The sequence below is a fragment of the Nycticebus coucang genome, chromosome 7 (genome assembly GCF_027406575.1).
Source record: "Nycticebus coucang isolate mNycCou1 chromosome 7, mNycCou1.pri, whole genome shotgun sequence".
NCBI classification, from domain to species: domain Eukaryota; kingdom Metazoa; phylum Chordata; class Mammalia; order Primates; family Lorisidae; genus Nycticebus; species Nycticebus coucang.
In genome coordinates this window covers 73,758,044-73,773,764 of record NC_069786.1, presented here as the reverse complement: position 1 = coordinate 73,773,764, position 15,721 = coordinate 73,758,044, and the positions used below count along the sequence as shown (strand labels likewise).

Below are 15,721 nucleotides of genomic sequence, written 5' to 3'. Positions count from 1 at the left end.
TCAGATATGTAAACTGGTATAAAAACAAGATCCTTTGAATATATGCATGCTTCCCAGTGAACCAGTTACCAATTCACCATATACATCTAAGCAGCTGTGTCATTTGTTCACATTTTGTTTTGCCTTTTTAACATGGACAAACAATAGAAATTCATTTGAGTGTTTTAATATATTTAGAATAAGCACTAGATGTATGGCTTGGCACCTGTAGCTCAGCGGCTAGGGCGCCAGCCACATGCAGCGCAGCGGGGCTGGCAGGTTCGGACCCAGCCCAGGCCTGCCAAACAATGACAACTACAACAAGAAAAAAAAATAGCCAGGTGTTGTTGCGGGCACCTACAGGTAGTCCCAGCTACATGGGAGGCTGAAGCAAGAGAATCACTTAAGCCCAAGAGTTGGAGGTTGCTGTGAGCTGTGACACCCCAGCTGTCAGTAGTGAGACTGTCTAAAAAAAAAAAAAAGAAGAAAAAAAAGCACTCCATGTAAATTAACTCACTAAAGAGTCCCATCAATCCAGTAGGAGCAATATAGTAGAGATCCACTGGCCCTGGAATTAGACTGCCTGGGCTTGCTGCTGCCAATTCCTAGAATGGCCTCTAGCAGCCGAAGCATTCTTAGACACATTTCCTTATTTGTTAAGCACAGTACTCAACTTACTTCACAAAAAAGCACTGAGCTTTAGCTCATAGTAAGCACTTTAAATGATGTGTGTTGTCAATTTTCCTTAGCTTTGTATTAGGATGCTTTGGTTGCAAGTGAGAAGCAATCAGATTAGCTTAAGAGATTTTAACTCAGATGATTGGAAAGCTCAGGATTGAAAACAACTTCATCTAACGGATTCAGGAATTCAAACGTCAAGATTGTCCCGAATATTCTGTATCTCATGCTGTCTGGGAAATTCTTCCACTGCTACTGGTCTTGGTGATAGATCCTGGGAGGAGACAACACATTTCCAACCTCAAAATACACTCCGAGGTTTCGAATAAAGTTAAAGTTTGTGGTAAGCTCAGCAATAGCCCTTGTGGACCACCTGAAATTGGCTGGTACTTAGAAGAGCAAAGAGCCTGTGGGGCAGACAAGAACAGATTTTTATCTGTATTCTTTTGAGTTAATCCAACTTCAAAGTATTTTGCCCAATTCATACAAGACAGCTGATCATAGAACCTTACAGTACCTGAACATACCACACTGAAGTACTAAGTGCCTGCATTATGTAGAATTATAAATTTATAATTTCAAATATAACAAATCCTGATTTGCCTATGACAAAATACGTTCACTTCTCAATCTGCATTTGAATTAAGATCCTTATGACTGCCCATCCATTAAATTTGCTTACCCAAATGTTAAACCTTTCCTAACCCAGTTTCTGAGTTTAATTTTGTAGTTTTAAAATGTGTACATATGCCTTTTACACGTAGGTATTATTGTCAAGCATTGTATTAAAAATCTTAATTGCATGAGGTGGTTATAAAAATATTTTCTTCAGCTACTCAGGAGGCTGAGGCAAGAGAATCGCTTAAGCCCAGGAGTTGGAAGTTGCTGTGAACTGTGTGAGGCCACGGCACTCTACCGAGGGCCATAAAGTGAGACTCTGTCTCTACAAAAAAAAAAATATATTTTCTTGCTATTTCTTGAGCTTGTTTTTGAGTGAAGGGGGTTGGCTACTCAAATATAATTGCCTTAGCAAAATTTGTTATGACACCTCAGAACACATACACAATAACCCCATCATTCCCATTTTAAAGGCAGTTAACAGACCAGTTTCAGTTGAAGCTATTACTATTTGAGAAAAAAAATTAAAAACTATAAAACTTCAACTGTGGAGAGGGAAAAAAAACCTCAATACTAGTAGCCTTTAAAATTTTAGGTATGATTTAGGATATCCTTTATAGACAGTATACATCACACTATCAAAATTACTATCTTTAGGGACCAGGAGACATTAACTACTATGTTAAGATCTTTATGTCCATTATCAAACTTAACTTTTAGATTGAGAGTAGTGTACTACAATCCACCTTATAAACAGAAATTAAGTTAAAAACAGGCATCCTTGGACACAATTTAGAACTGACTTTTGATGGAGTTATCTTTTTCACTAACACTTAAATGAAATTTAGGTTCTGGCAGCACCCGTAGCTCAGTGGGTAGGTTGCCAGCTACATCCACCAAAGCTGGTAAGTCTGAATTCGGCCAGGCCAGCTAAAACAACTGCAACAACAAAAAAATAGCTGGGCGTTGTGGCGGGCACCTGTAGTCCCACCTACTTGGGAAGCTGAGGCAAGAGAATCGCTTAAGCCCAAGAGTTTGAGGTTGCTGTGAGCTGTGACACATGGCCCTCTACCCAGGGCGACAGCTTGAGACTCTATCTCAAAAAAGAAATTTAACAGTTCCTTCAATATTCTAGGCAACAAACTACAATGATATTCACAGTGCTTATGATCCATTTAAACTTTTTTTTGAGACATAGTCTCTCACTTTGTAGCCCTTGGTCGAGTGCGTTCTATCTCAACAACCTCAAACTCTTGGGCTCAAGTGATCCTTTTGCCTCAGCCTTCCAAGTAGCTGGGACTACAGGAGCCCACATGCCTGGCGACTTTTTGAGATGGGATTTCATTCTTGCTCATGCTGGTCTTAACTCTTTGAGCTCAAAGCAATCCGCCTACCTCAGCTTCCCAGAGTGCTGGAATTACAGGCGTGAACCACCTCCCCCAGCCTCCAGTTTCTTTTGAAAATGTCACATTATTTATGCATCACAACTTCAGAGTCAATAGAACCCAATAATTAAAGCACATTTTAAGTCACAAATATTCTGATATGTATCCTCATGTAATCTACCTATCTCATGCACGTAAAATCAGAAACATTTTAAGAGGTTGGCTGGTATTACCAAAGTGCTGAAGAGGAGCACAGCATAAAAGGATCCAACATCCTTTGTATATTGTCTAAACTCACAAAACTAAGTTGTGCTGTAATTCTGATAGGCAAAACCTACTATATGAGACTAAGAAAAACCTAGCTACATTTTCTTTCATACCTATTAAATGAGAACACAAGAGTTAACTCCAGAGAACCCATCAGAATTTTTACTATGAGTAAAGGAGGTAAGCTTTCTCAGCATTTTGTTGACAATACAGAATACAATGCATTAAAAAGTGAAAATTACCTAGCATTTTGATCTCCAGACATAACATTTGACAAAACTGCCTTTTAAAATCATTATAATGGCTATATACAAATGTACTCAACTATCATTTTACTACATGTATTTTAAACTAAAGCTTTCAACAGCCTTGTGCGTAACCTTACTTACCCACCTTTCTCTTTACTAATAAATTCTGGAAGTTGTATAGTGTGGGTAAATTCTTATGTCACCACTAGCTTTTAACTGTGCCTATTTAACTTCTACCACATGAATGTACATACAGTTCAATGTGCACCCTTCACATTACCTGGCATAAAGTAAGGTCTTTGAAAACATAAGCAAAAACTAATTTACTACCTTCCCCAAACCCTGGCATTGAATATTCAATTCAAAGTTAAACTAATCCAATATAATAGAAACTCACTTTTGCAAAAGAAAATCACAGAATTTAATAGATGTGATGGTAGTTCAAAGTTCATCTTATTTCCTGAATATTTTGCACTTTATCACCATATATTTTCATTGTGAGAAAATGTTTTGTTGGAAAGTCCACTCATTCTGATTTCAAGATGTTAAGTATCACACAATTCTTTAAGTTATTTAACTGCACACAATATAAAAGCAGTATTTGAGGGCGGCGCCTGTGGCTCAAGGAGTAGGGTGCCGGTCCCATATGCCGGAGGTGGCAGGTTCAAACCTAGCCATGGCCAAAAACCACACACACACAAAGCAGTATTTGAGGGCTGGAGGTGGCAGTTCACTAATCCAGCACTTTGGGAGGCTGAAATGGGAGTTCAAAAACCAGTGTTTGAATCAAGCAAAAACGTGTTGTCATCCTATCAGTTAACAGTACCCAAGAACTCTCACTTGCTTCAACTCACGTTATTTCACTTGAGAAGGCTAAGGTCAGGGACATTGGCTCATGCCTGCCTGTAACCCTACTCCGGGAGGCCAGGCAAGAGGATCCCTTGAGCTCAAGAGACCAGCCCGAGTGAGATCCCATCTCTACTGAAACAGAAATCAGTCGACCATCAAGCGCCCATGTGGTCCCAGCTAAGGAGGATGAGGTTAAGAGGATTGCTTGAACCCAGTGTACAAGGTTGCTGTGAGCTAGGCTGACATCATGGCAATCTTGCCTGGGGCAACTTGACTCATTTCAAACAAAAGCTAGAAATCCAAATCCATGTATCATTCATCATAAAAATAATTTTATTGAAGAAAATACATTCATTCCATTTCAATTGGTATATGGGAAAAATACATTTAAATTACCAAAGCCCTACCCCATGTTTATTAAAGGTATCATTTACCACATCCTTGGATTAAAGTGCAGCTGTTATTTTAAGACTACCCAATTTCATGTTAAGCATTTCTCCAACTCACCTTTACCCTATATATGTACATACACACACGTATATTACATTAGCCCATTGCCTCTCCCAATACCTCCCTCTGTAATCCCCCTTTACTTCTCCCAATTCCCTCTTCAATTCACTTGTCTGATCACCCACCTCTCTTCCACTTCAAAGTTCACTGATTTCTCAAACACCATTAAGTATTCTGGCCTTCAAGACCTTTTAAGCAACAATTAAGTGGCAACAAAATTTTTAACATACAACTCTCAGTTAACCACCTCCAATTGACCTTTCATAGACCAGACACACACGTCCATTATCAACACAATAGGCCTACTTCATTTATGTTGACCCATTACAGTCCCTTAGGTGGTTGACTTAGAGGCTGTACTGTACTTTCTTCCATACCTATTTCCCATGGCTGTTCTTAATAGAATCCACAACCCTTTAAATAATTGATAAAGGCTCACTCCAAGTTTCCTGTTGTTTTATTAATTACTAGTAAAGTATGTTGAAATATCCATCTATAGTGAGTCACATGAACATTGTGAAGTGAGAAAACCACACACATTTCTAAAAATATTTTAATGAAAAAATTATCTTTCTGTAAACATTTCATTGTACTACAAAAGAAAACATTTGAACCATTATAGACCACCTCTGAAATCTTAAAAACCAGAATAAAACATGGAAGTTTTAAAAGTAATTTTAAATATTTGGATAGGCTAATCCTTGTATTACTCCTGCACATTAGCATGTTTTCCCACTGCTCTGTGACATTACCGGACCCCCAAGTGATATTGTCAATTTGAAATGTTTGAAAATGTGACTAGAACACTGCAACTCTTAAAATCAAACCTATTTCAATCATTACCACAGAATATTATTTTGGACATGTGTGTAAATTTCGTTTTAGAAATGTAATAATCAGAACCAGTAACCTAGGATGGGTTTAATAACATCAGTTAAAAAGCCCACTTAAGATTTACCACTTTTACTCTAACTTCCTTATTTTGTTTTCTGGCCCTACATGTAAGAGAACATAGTATTTTTCAGAAATGACAAGGGAACTAAATTTAATTTTTCTTCATGAAGACTGAAAAGACCAATGTCTTTTAAAAAAGAAAAATGTTTCCTATCTTAGAAAATTTGCTTTACTAACAGAAACGATGTTGCCAACAAAACCTATCATTAAAAGGCTGTTTATCGCATTCAACACTTCACATTATGGTGTGTAGAAATTCGGTCCTGATTCATTCAGTCCTGATTCAAGTACAGAGCCAACTATTCTTTTCAACTAGTCATTTTCAAAAAAAACTTCATGGCAAACAGACTACTCCTTGTTCATACTGAAACTAATTTACTGATAAATTGGAAACCAGGTTATATTTTGAGCATCTGTCCTCTAAGTTTTTAGAAAATCAATTAACATTAACCTTAAAGCTTTAATAAGCCCTTTTAGGACAGCAAAGACAGCCTTGGGCAAAGGTGCCTTTTTAAAAAGCAAAATGCTTCAGCCAAACCAAACCAAAATTTACTGCACTGGTCCAGCTAATTCCCTGAATTTATATGCATGTATACTTATGTGTGAGTCCACTTGAATGAAGACCATTTTTATATTTTTACCATTTAATAATTTTATAATTCATTTGAAGGTGTCACCAGACCAGGCAGTTTAATGGGTCTGTTAAAAGTTGTGATTACAAAAACTGTTCTCACAGAAGCTGAGGCTACTTTCTCTTACCAATAATTGACTTTAGCCTGGAAATAAGAACAAATTGCATACATAAAGAAAAAAAGTTGTACCTGACTCATGATGAACACTTATGGCTACTGCAGGGGAATTTTAAAAACTAAGGTTTAAAATGTGTTGGATATGGTACCAAGACACTTTTCATCTGAAGAATTTTGCCAGTGTACCTACCAGAGAGGGACAAAGGTCTAAATATGTAAATGGATTTGTAGAGAAACAAATGGTGTCATCAGATTTTACTGTGAACTACAAACCTTACCCAGCCAGAAACCTTCGTATTTAAGATGGTAGAAAAGACATTCCTCATTTAGGCAGGTAGGGTTCTCATTCAACCTGCAAATCAAAAAGATTACTCTTACCTTGCTTTACAAAAAATTACTCTTTAATTAGTGAAAAAATTCAAATTCAAGCCTTACCTAATGCTTATTGCCCTTCCTCGCAGGTCTAAATGCTAGACCTAGTGACTGTGGCAACTATCTCTCATTGATGTTCCAAAAGGCGAAGAGCTCCTTCCTGCTAGACTTTCTTCGATATTTCAGTTGTAATAAGCAGATAACTAGCTTTGAAAAGTTGCTCACTATCATCATAGTATCTTATGCCTTCACTTCTGTGTAGTTGAAGCTCTTGCTGCTGCCTTGTCATTCGTTATTTATGCTGACTTGTCCATACTCAAAAGGCTGCTGCAGTCCTGTCTTAGTGAGTTTCCTTTGATCCACACTGTGCTTAAAAAAGCACATCTTAGGTCCTTTAAAGCTGGGTATACCGCTCTCCTCATGGCTTACTTTTCCACACTGTTCACAAAAGCTAAGCTAATACAACTTATAAACAGGTCACATACACAGATTTCACCTGCTTATAGGTTGCAAACATCAACTTACTGAAAATGTTTTTACTATTAAACTAGTTCCAGAACACAGAAAGTTGGTTAACAGTACAATTAACCTCATATGCCATTAAAGGATACTGTCAAGGTTGTGTCAAACAATTTCACAAACATAAAAACAGGAAATGTTTTTCCCCCATTCCTTCAACCTTTATTATAAGAATAAAAGAACTTGAGACAATTTAGCTCAATTTTAATAAAAAATGTTTCCCAAGCATTATTTTGACCAGATACCCAGGTTTAACATTGACAGTGTCCATTTATATAACCACACTTGAAGTTGTTAAGTACTTAACCATTTTCTAATATTAGCCTATTTTCTATACTGCTTATTCACATATATGCCCATTGACAAATGGAATGTCTGTTTACATTTATTGATTTGTGAGTGTTTCTGGAAAACTGCAGTATGTGTGAAGACCAATTTCCATGCTGGCATTGCATGCATCCAAATATTAATAATGCACAGAGGCACAGAATTAGAGCAACAAGAGAGCATATTCAAACACTAGCACACCCCATTCCCCTTTTTATTGCTTGTTTTGCTTAGTACTTTTTAAAACAAAAGAATCCCGAATTCAACGTTCAACTGCCAAAGGAAGAGTAACAGCAGGGCACATACTTAGGGCTGGAATGAAATTTTAAGCACTAGCTGGCGCAAAACAGTAGACATTGGTTTATATATATATTTATATATGTATGTATATTATGATCTTAACTCTTCTCAACCAGGGACTTTCAAACAAATTGATAACTCACATCAACATGATTTAGATTGAAATACACACAAGAAAAACAATGTGTTCTTTGGGAATTTAAGAACTCAAGAATACCCAAATTTGAATTCAGGTCTTTAAGTGAGAAGCTTGTACTAAGCAACTATGCTACATTTCTGCTGCAGTAATTTATTTTAAACGATTATACCTGGACTATTCTTGGTTTCCTCCAGCAAAATGTATAGGGTACAAACCGGAAGCATGCCAGCCAGTTAAGGGTATTATTAATAATGCATGACTTTTATACTGAGTGCATGTATTAAAAAAATCGAACCAAGGAAAGTAAGATGTTAAGGGCCTCTTGTGCTTTTAAATTAAAGAAAAAAAGGTACCCACTAATTTCCTGAGATATAGCAGGCTTAGTGGTCCTCTATTATGTAAGTTTTTTAACACTGGAGAGAGAAGGGAAAAATTATCCACTACCCCTTTCCAGAATTTAAATAGATGGCAGCAGACATTCTTTAACCCCAAAACTATGGCAGCAGTTCAAATGTGACCAAGGTGAGTGTAGAATGAAGATGTTCTAAACACAGCTAGGGCTCAGCAATTCTAACACACTAAAATCATGATTACATTTTGGAAGAAAATGCACAAAAACCAAATAGGAATTTTGAGATTTTCATTTGATGGTAATCTTAATGCTATTAAATTCACAAATACGCTAATTTAAATACCCAATCCTATTTATCTAAAACACACATTGCAAACATACAAATATCTATTCTCTCCACATGTCAGCGCCCATTCATATGGTTTGGAAATGGGGAGAATAGGTTCCCCTTAAGTTGCAAGTCAGCAGGTGTTTCTTTACAGTTAACTTTAGCAAAATTCATACAAAATAGTAATTAACAATGATCTTCTTTACTTGTTAACTCACAAGGAAACACCTTCAAAACTGCATTTTGTTAAAGTTTCTGTACTAAAATGTAGAAAAACTGAACTACACAAATATTGAAAAGTTAAAAATTCCTTAATTTTTTATTCCTGGTACCACTACCACAATTTACAGGGCAATATACCTGATGTAATGAAAAGAAAAAGAAAGACAAAGCTACAACAGATAAAAGACCTCAGGAATGTACATCTAATTGACACTACATTGCATTAATCAATAGCTGCACTTTTTGCAAACTGTGGCTATGACAGTCCTGAACAAGAAGGGTTTCCTGTTTAAGCTGCAGTAACTTTTCTGACTATGGATCATCGTTCCTTCTGTGGCAGATTTTTACAGTTCCTCTAATGCATTTGGGACGACTGTCTCAAAGTAACCTGCAGCTTTCCTGACAACTCCTCGCTCTCTCTCCTGCTAAGAACTGTAGCCTGTTGAATAATACAGGATAAAAAAATTATTACACTCAGTGAACATTTCCACATATTCTTTATCATCATGATAAAAATTCAAAGATACCTACCCTTTTATGTTGTTTTTAGAACCTTCTGCTACCATATCCACCACTTCCACCACCAGATCCATAACCACCTAAAAACATACAGAATGTTTTTAAAATATACAGAAATTTTTTAATTAAATAGCACTAAAAATCTGATTAAAAAAAAATTATTTACCACCATATGGACTACCCGAGCTTCTTCCACCAAAACTGCCCCCTTTCATGGGTCCATAATTTGATTGCTGTTGTCCACTATAATTTCCAAAATCATTATAGTTCCCACCACCACCATAGTTACCTGAAATCACAAAAGGTTTGTGGTTTACTTACACAGTATCATCTTCCCTATTTACTGTAACTATCTTTTGACAATGATAGCAGCATGCTCTACCACACTCATACTCAACACCTTGAATAGATTTAGTAAATTCTCTCCCTACCACTAACCCAGAATGCCCCTTAGCACACTTAAGGCACAGGTAGGAGAAAACAAAAGTAGACAATGACAAGATGAGCGTATTTCTAGATAATTGTCAGATGTCACGATATTAAAAGGACATGAACATCAGTATTTTGTTACTTCCTAAACACATGTTCTCTCTGTCCCACGACTAATACCATCAAAACTGTCAATGTTCCATTCACTATGACTCTGGTGCAGTGTAACTTTTAAACCATGGACAGAATCAGCCAACTGTATGGCATGTGGCTGTTAAGTGCCAGCTATTAGAGAGTCCAAGGAGTTTAAGGTGGCAGGGAGCTATGATTACCTAACTGCACTTCACACTGTCTGGTCCTCCCACCCCAAAAAACCCTGACAAAAAAGGGACTCTATTTAGCAGGTCTGAATACTTATAGTTAAATTTAGAGTTCCCATTATGTTCTGTTTAAAAGTGCCTAAGGCCAGGTTGCAATGGCTTATACCAGTAATTCTAGAACTCTGGGAAGCTGAGGCAGGAGGATCACTTCAGCCAAGGAGTTTGAGGTTGTAGTGAGCTATGATCACGCTACCACACTCTAACCCAAACAGAAGAAGACACTGTCTCAACAAAGAAAAAAGAAAGTACCTAAGATTTAGGTAAAATTGTGGCAATAAAGATTACTGATCTTTTATATGCATACTAGAAAAGGTCCATTGTTAACTACACACAATTAAGAGTTGGGTACATTTTTGCTAATTTATGAAACAGCCAGCAGAGGTAAAGAAAATTATTTTATTACCTACCACTTCAGTATTATTACGAAACATAAAATTTGATTAAATGGTAAAACTTTTAACACTTTTTCAAACTATCTATAATAAAGTTATTAGTGACACTATTTAACATTTAAATAAAACAAGTAAAAGCTTACCACCTCCAAAATTTCCTCCTTCATTGTAACCATCATATCCTCCTCCACCACCATATCCGCCACCTTGGTTTCCATATCCTGGTCCACCACCACCATAGCCCCCTCTACTACTGTAACCAGGACCACCGCCATAGTTCCCACCTTAAAAAAAAAAGAAGCCACACAAAAACATCATAAATGTACAGAAGATCAAGTTACTGAATTCCGGTTTTTGTAACATATAAGCCACTAGCAAATAAACCAGTGAGTTAATACTGAATTTTAACAATCTGAACCTAGAAATACCTAGTTAACAGAATAGCAACAAGCTGGACTAATATGAATGGCAAAACATAACTATAGTTTACATAGAAAGTAGAGGGAAAAGGAGGGAGGGGGATATGGGAGGAGTGAAGGTATTTGGGGGGACCTCACCTAATGTGCATGATGCAATGGTACATTTCAAAACCATTAAGAAATGAGTATATAAAAAAAAAGAAATGCGTATAATTGTGATGGATGTGTTACTTAGTTCAATGTAAGCATTTCACATATCAAAGCAGTACACTGAACCCCATAAATGCATCAATGTACAAAGTTATGATTTAATAAAAAAATTTAAAAATAAGAAAAAGAATTAAGATTAATACTCAAATCTCTTCACAGCTGAAGGAAAAAAAAAATCATTGTTTTCATTTTTAAAAATTTACTAAGGAGAACAGTCTCAGACTTAATTCCAGCTAAACTCATAATAAATCGTACTGGCCAAAAAGGACCAGCTAACATTCAATCCCGAAGGGAGAAAAGGTCTACTCATCCATAGCACTAATTTGTAAGTATACTTTAACCATCAAATTATTGAAGTTTTAACTAAGACTTCCGTAACAAATACTTTAATTCTTAGTAAGATAAAAAAGCAGTCAAGGGCGGCGCCTGTGGCTCAGTCGGTAGGGCGCCGGCCCCACATGCCGAGGGTGGCGGGTTCAAACCCGGCCCTGGCTGAACTGCAACTAAAAATAGCTGGGCATGGTGGCGGGCTCCTGTCGTCCCAGCTGCTCGGGAGGCTGAGGCAAGAGAATCGCTTAAGCCTAGGAGTTGGAAGTTGCTGTGAGCTGTGTGATGCCATGGCACTCTACCCGAAGGGCATAAAGTGACACTCTGTCTCTACAAAAAAAAAAAAAAAAAAGCAGTCAAAATATCAAACATCAATAAAATAAAAACCTACCGTCACCTCCAAATCCATTGTATCCACCATCACCTCCTCCATAACTACCTCTGCTGCCACCACCTCCACCACCATATCCTCCTAAGGAAAAGCAAAACAGGAATTAAAATTACATGTTCAACTTACAATTAAATTTCAGGTACTCATATACTTAGGTAACTTAGAAGATAAACATCCTACCTCTTCCACCAAAGTTTCCACCACGGCCAAAATTACCTCCACCACCTCCAAAGTTTCCTCCCCGACCCATAAAGTTGCCAGATCCACCTCCACGACCTTCAAGACAGGCGAGGAAGATTTTAAAGAATTTTACAAACACTACTCGTGTCTATTGTGTACATTGAGTATGGTCCTACTCACCTCTTTGCGATCCAGCAGACTGCATCTCTTGTTTAGAAAGGGCCTTTTTCACTTCACAATTATGCCCATTAATAGTGTGGTATTTCTGAACTAAATATTTTTAATCAAACAAACAAACAAGAAGTTACTTAATGTTTGGAAAAGCACATATAAAATGATAAACTTTGTCATTATATAACTCTCTAAAATGTTAAGAAGGTAGTGACTGAGTGGGATAAATGAGTGTTCTGGGATGTTTATTTCTTGATCTGAATGCTTGTTACACAGATTTAGATGTTTTATGAAAATGCCTATATACTTTATATGCTATTAGGCACAACAAAAAAATCACGAGCAATTAAGCAAATTAAGTTGAAAACAGAAGCCACTTCTGCTTTCTCATCCAAGTTCCTGTAACTGCTACTTACCAACAATTTTATCAACAGTATCATGATCATCAAAAGTTACAAAAGCAAATCCTCTCTTTTTTCCACTCTGCCTGTCTTCCATAACTTCTATGGTTTCAATCTTGCCATACTTTTCAAAGTAGTCTCTCAAATTATATTCTTCTGTATCTTCTTTAATACCACCAACAAAAATTTTCTTCACTGTGAGATGGGCACCAGGCTTTACAGAATCCTGAATAAAATACATGAAGAGTCAAACAAAAATACCCCACAAATTTGCACAATAGTTTCACATATTACACAACATATTAAAATACCTCTCTAGAAACAGCTCTCTTTGGTTCCACAACACGCCCATCAACCTTGTGTGGTCGAGCACACATTGCTGCATCCACCTCTTCCACACAAGAGTAAGTCACAAAACCAAAGCCCCTGGAACGTTTTGTTTGGGGATCTCTCATTACCTACAAGATAAAAATTTTTAAGCATTGAAACACTTCCGCAGGTCCTCTATACCCCTTCCTAAAAACCTTTCTTTCCTTAGTAACTTACCACACAATCTGTGAGTGTGCCCCATTTCTCAAAATGTTCTCTTAAACTATCATCTGTAGTTTCAAAGCTCAGACCACCAATAAACAGTTTTCTCAACTGCTCTGGTTCCTTTGGATCATGGCCCTGAGAAAAAGAATCGGTACATTTTAATTATTACTTATAGACCAATTGCTAAGAAAGATGCACAGGCCTTCACCGACTACAAATAAAGTCAACAGTAAATTCCTTTAACATTAACTTTGTCCAGTTAAAAATTTGACTAGGCATATGTACTGTTACATAGGTGCCAAGGAAACCCACAATCAGCCTCTCAAATGCCAGTATCAGCTAAATTGAAATCCAAGACAATTCCATAATCAAAAATCAATAAATCTCAAATGCCAATATCAGCTAACTTGAAATCAATAAATCTCAAAGCCAGTATCAGCTAAATTGAAATCCAAGACAATTCCATAATCAAAAATCCACTTAAAGCTGCAACTACAAGTAAAAATCGCTTTAGAAGTTGCTATTGAGTTTATGGGGGCAAGACATGATTCCAAGAGGGACTTTATTAGGGACTTTACCTAACAATTGCAATCAGTGTACCCTGGCTTATTGTACCCTCAATGAATCCCCAACAATAAAAAAAAAAAAAAAAAAAAAAGAAGTTGCTATTGAGAAGTAATTTTCTAAAACACTAAACTGTTGTAGAAGCAGTGTTCCATCCATGTCATTTCAAGTCTTCTCATTCTACATCCCAACAAGTGCTTAATTTTAAATGACAAAACTGTGATGGAATACAACTTAAGTTTCAAGTAGCAAATTCAGAGAAAGCCATTGGTTTCAAGCAAATCAATGTTAAAATAAGCACTCCTAAGCTAAACCAGCCTTCTGCCCCCTCCCAAGAAGCCTGCCACCAATTAGCATTCTGTAAGCAATGTTTGTTATATGCTGCAAAACCAACACATTTTTTAGAATTATAACGATTTGGCTAGTAGGACCTACGTTAGGTTTAGCAAGTATTGCCGAATCGGAAAAACGGAGCACAATAAAACAGAAATAGAGATTTGATAAAAAATAGTAATATGTGGCCTAATTGTCTTACAGGCAAAAACCGTAATAAATTTAATAAACTACACCAAGTCCTTAAAGGGGCTCACATTGACTTTCTAATGTCTTTCTATGTCTTCTAGAAGTAGAGCTGTTAAGGCATTTAAAGTGAAGAGACAGTCACATGCTAGAAAAAAAAGTTAGAAAGGATTAATAGCCTAAAGCATTCATTCACTTTGCCTTATCTTTTCAAGTACTGAACAAAGGCATTTGATTAACACACGAAGTAAACGTGGCTGTTGTCCTCTAAGGCAAAAATCCAGCACACTACAACCAAAGCCGACCCAAAGAGTCGGAAAACAGATCAAAAAAACTTAGCATCTACATTCAAATTCTGAAATACTAAGTACCTCACCCACATGGTGAATTGAGAAGCATAATTCTAAGTACTTCAGCAAAAACAGCAGATTAGAAAGTATTTTAAAGCAGCAAACTTTTGAAAAATCTCGTATTTCCAACCGCATGCTGCGGAAAAAAGCACAGGCTAGAGAATAAATGAATTCTCGTCGCTGAAAAGATCTGTAAAGGCCTAGAAACGCGCCCGCAGAACTTCAACGAAAGCACTATGCTCCGTACTTCGAGGCCATTTGCAGTATTTTCTGCCGGGCCGCCGCCTCCCACTTCTCTCCAATCCCAGGCTCTCTCCCCGCGGCGAAGCGAGGCGGCGGCCATTGCAGGCCAATGCGCCATTTCGTAACGCGGCCGCGGATCAATGTCAATGTGGCCGCCGCCCGCCCGCTCACTCGCCCGGATGTGCCTACTCGTCCCCTCCCCTCCCCCACCGCCTCCTCCCAACCGCTCCCGCCGAGGCCCGCCATGCCGCCCTCGGCCTCGCTTCCGAGACCGCGCAACCGGCGGGCCAGCTCCCCTCCCCAGGCCTCTTCAACCACACCGCGCCTCCGACGGGCCGGCGGTGCAGCCGAAGGTGAAGGCGAGGCGGGCGAGGAACCCCCGAGAAGGCCTATGAGGCCTACTCCCCCTCCCCCCCACCACCCGTCTTAACGCAGAGCGCGGGACGGCCGACCCAGTCCACCCGGCCTCCCCGCTCCCACCGAGCCAGGCCCCCCACGCCGGCCACTGCCCATCAACCCCCCGCTCTCCCCCTAATACCTCCTCCCCCCGGCGGCGGCGGCGACGGCCGGAGTCGGGCTGGGGGCGACCGGGCGGCGGTTTTACCTCCATTTTGAGACCGGACTCGCCTCTTCCAACTCGAGTTCAATATGGGACCGAGAGGAAGAGGCGGGGCCTGCCGTCACGTGACGCGCTTTCCGCGCGCCGCCGGCCTGATGGGGGAGGGACGAGCTAGGAAAGGGGCGGGGCCGAGCGGGCGCGAAGAGGGACTGGACGAGCAGGTTGGCGGGCGGAGGTCGGAGGCGCTGCAGGCCGCGGGAGCGCGCGCGTCTCGCCAACTTCCAGTGCTGCACCGGGGCGGCTGACGCGACGACAAGTCGGGCTGAGCCAATGGCGA

General features: G+C 38.8%; 1 protein-coding gene across 4 annotated transcripts; it reads right to left on the bottom strand.

The window, feature by feature from the left end:
• Nucleotides 1-4,973: 4,973 nt before the first annotated feature.
• On the bottom strand, nt 4,974-15,521 carry HNRNPA3 (heterogeneous nuclear ribonucleoprotein A3). 4 transcript variants are annotated; one of them, XM_053596378.1, is made up of 11 exons: nt 15,364-15,521; nt 13,162-13,284; nt 12,927-13,073; nt 12,631-12,841; nt 12,224-12,313; nt 12,044-12,139; nt 11,864-11,944; nt 10,660-10,800; nt 9,482-9,604; nt 9,328-9,395; nt 4,974-9,235 (listed from the first exon to the last, which is right to left on the bottom strand). In XM_053596378.1, the coding sequence occupies exons 1-10, from the start codon at nt 15,433-15,435 to the stop codon at nt 9,343-9,345; spliced, it is 1,137 nt and encodes a 378-aa protein (XP_053452353.1). In that variant the 5' UTR covers nt 15,436-15,521; the 3' UTR covers nt 4,974-9,235; nt 9,328-9,342. The 4 variants fall into 4 exon arrangements, with proteins under 4 accessions (XP_053452353.1, XP_053452350.1, XP_053452351.1 ...); XM_053596375.1 differs by lacking the exon at nt 15,364-15,521 and adding an exon at nt 14,830-14,958; XM_053596376.1 differs by lacking the exon at nt 15,364-15,521 and adding an exon at nt 14,830-14,958 and having other exon boundaries at nt 4,974-6,589.
• Between the last annotated feature and the right edge of the window lie 200 nt (nt 15,522-15,721).

What these genes read in the sequence shown, in the direction of transcription:
- HNRNPA3 (XM_053596375.1), bottom strand. Translation starts at nt 14,943, where the DNA reads ATGGCGCATTGGCCTGCAATGGCCGCCGCCTCGCTTCGCCGCGGGGAG. An exon ending in AGAGAGCTGTTTCTAGAGAG is followed by an intron (nt 12,842 to 12,926) that starts GTATTTTAATAT and finishes TATTTTATTCAG; the next exon opens with GATTCTGTAAAGCCTGGTGC. An exon ending in CTCGGGTAGTCCATATGGTG is followed by an intron (nt 9,396 to 9,481) that starts GTAAATAATTTT and finishes GTATGTTTTTAG; the next exon opens with GTGGTTATGGATCTGGTGGT.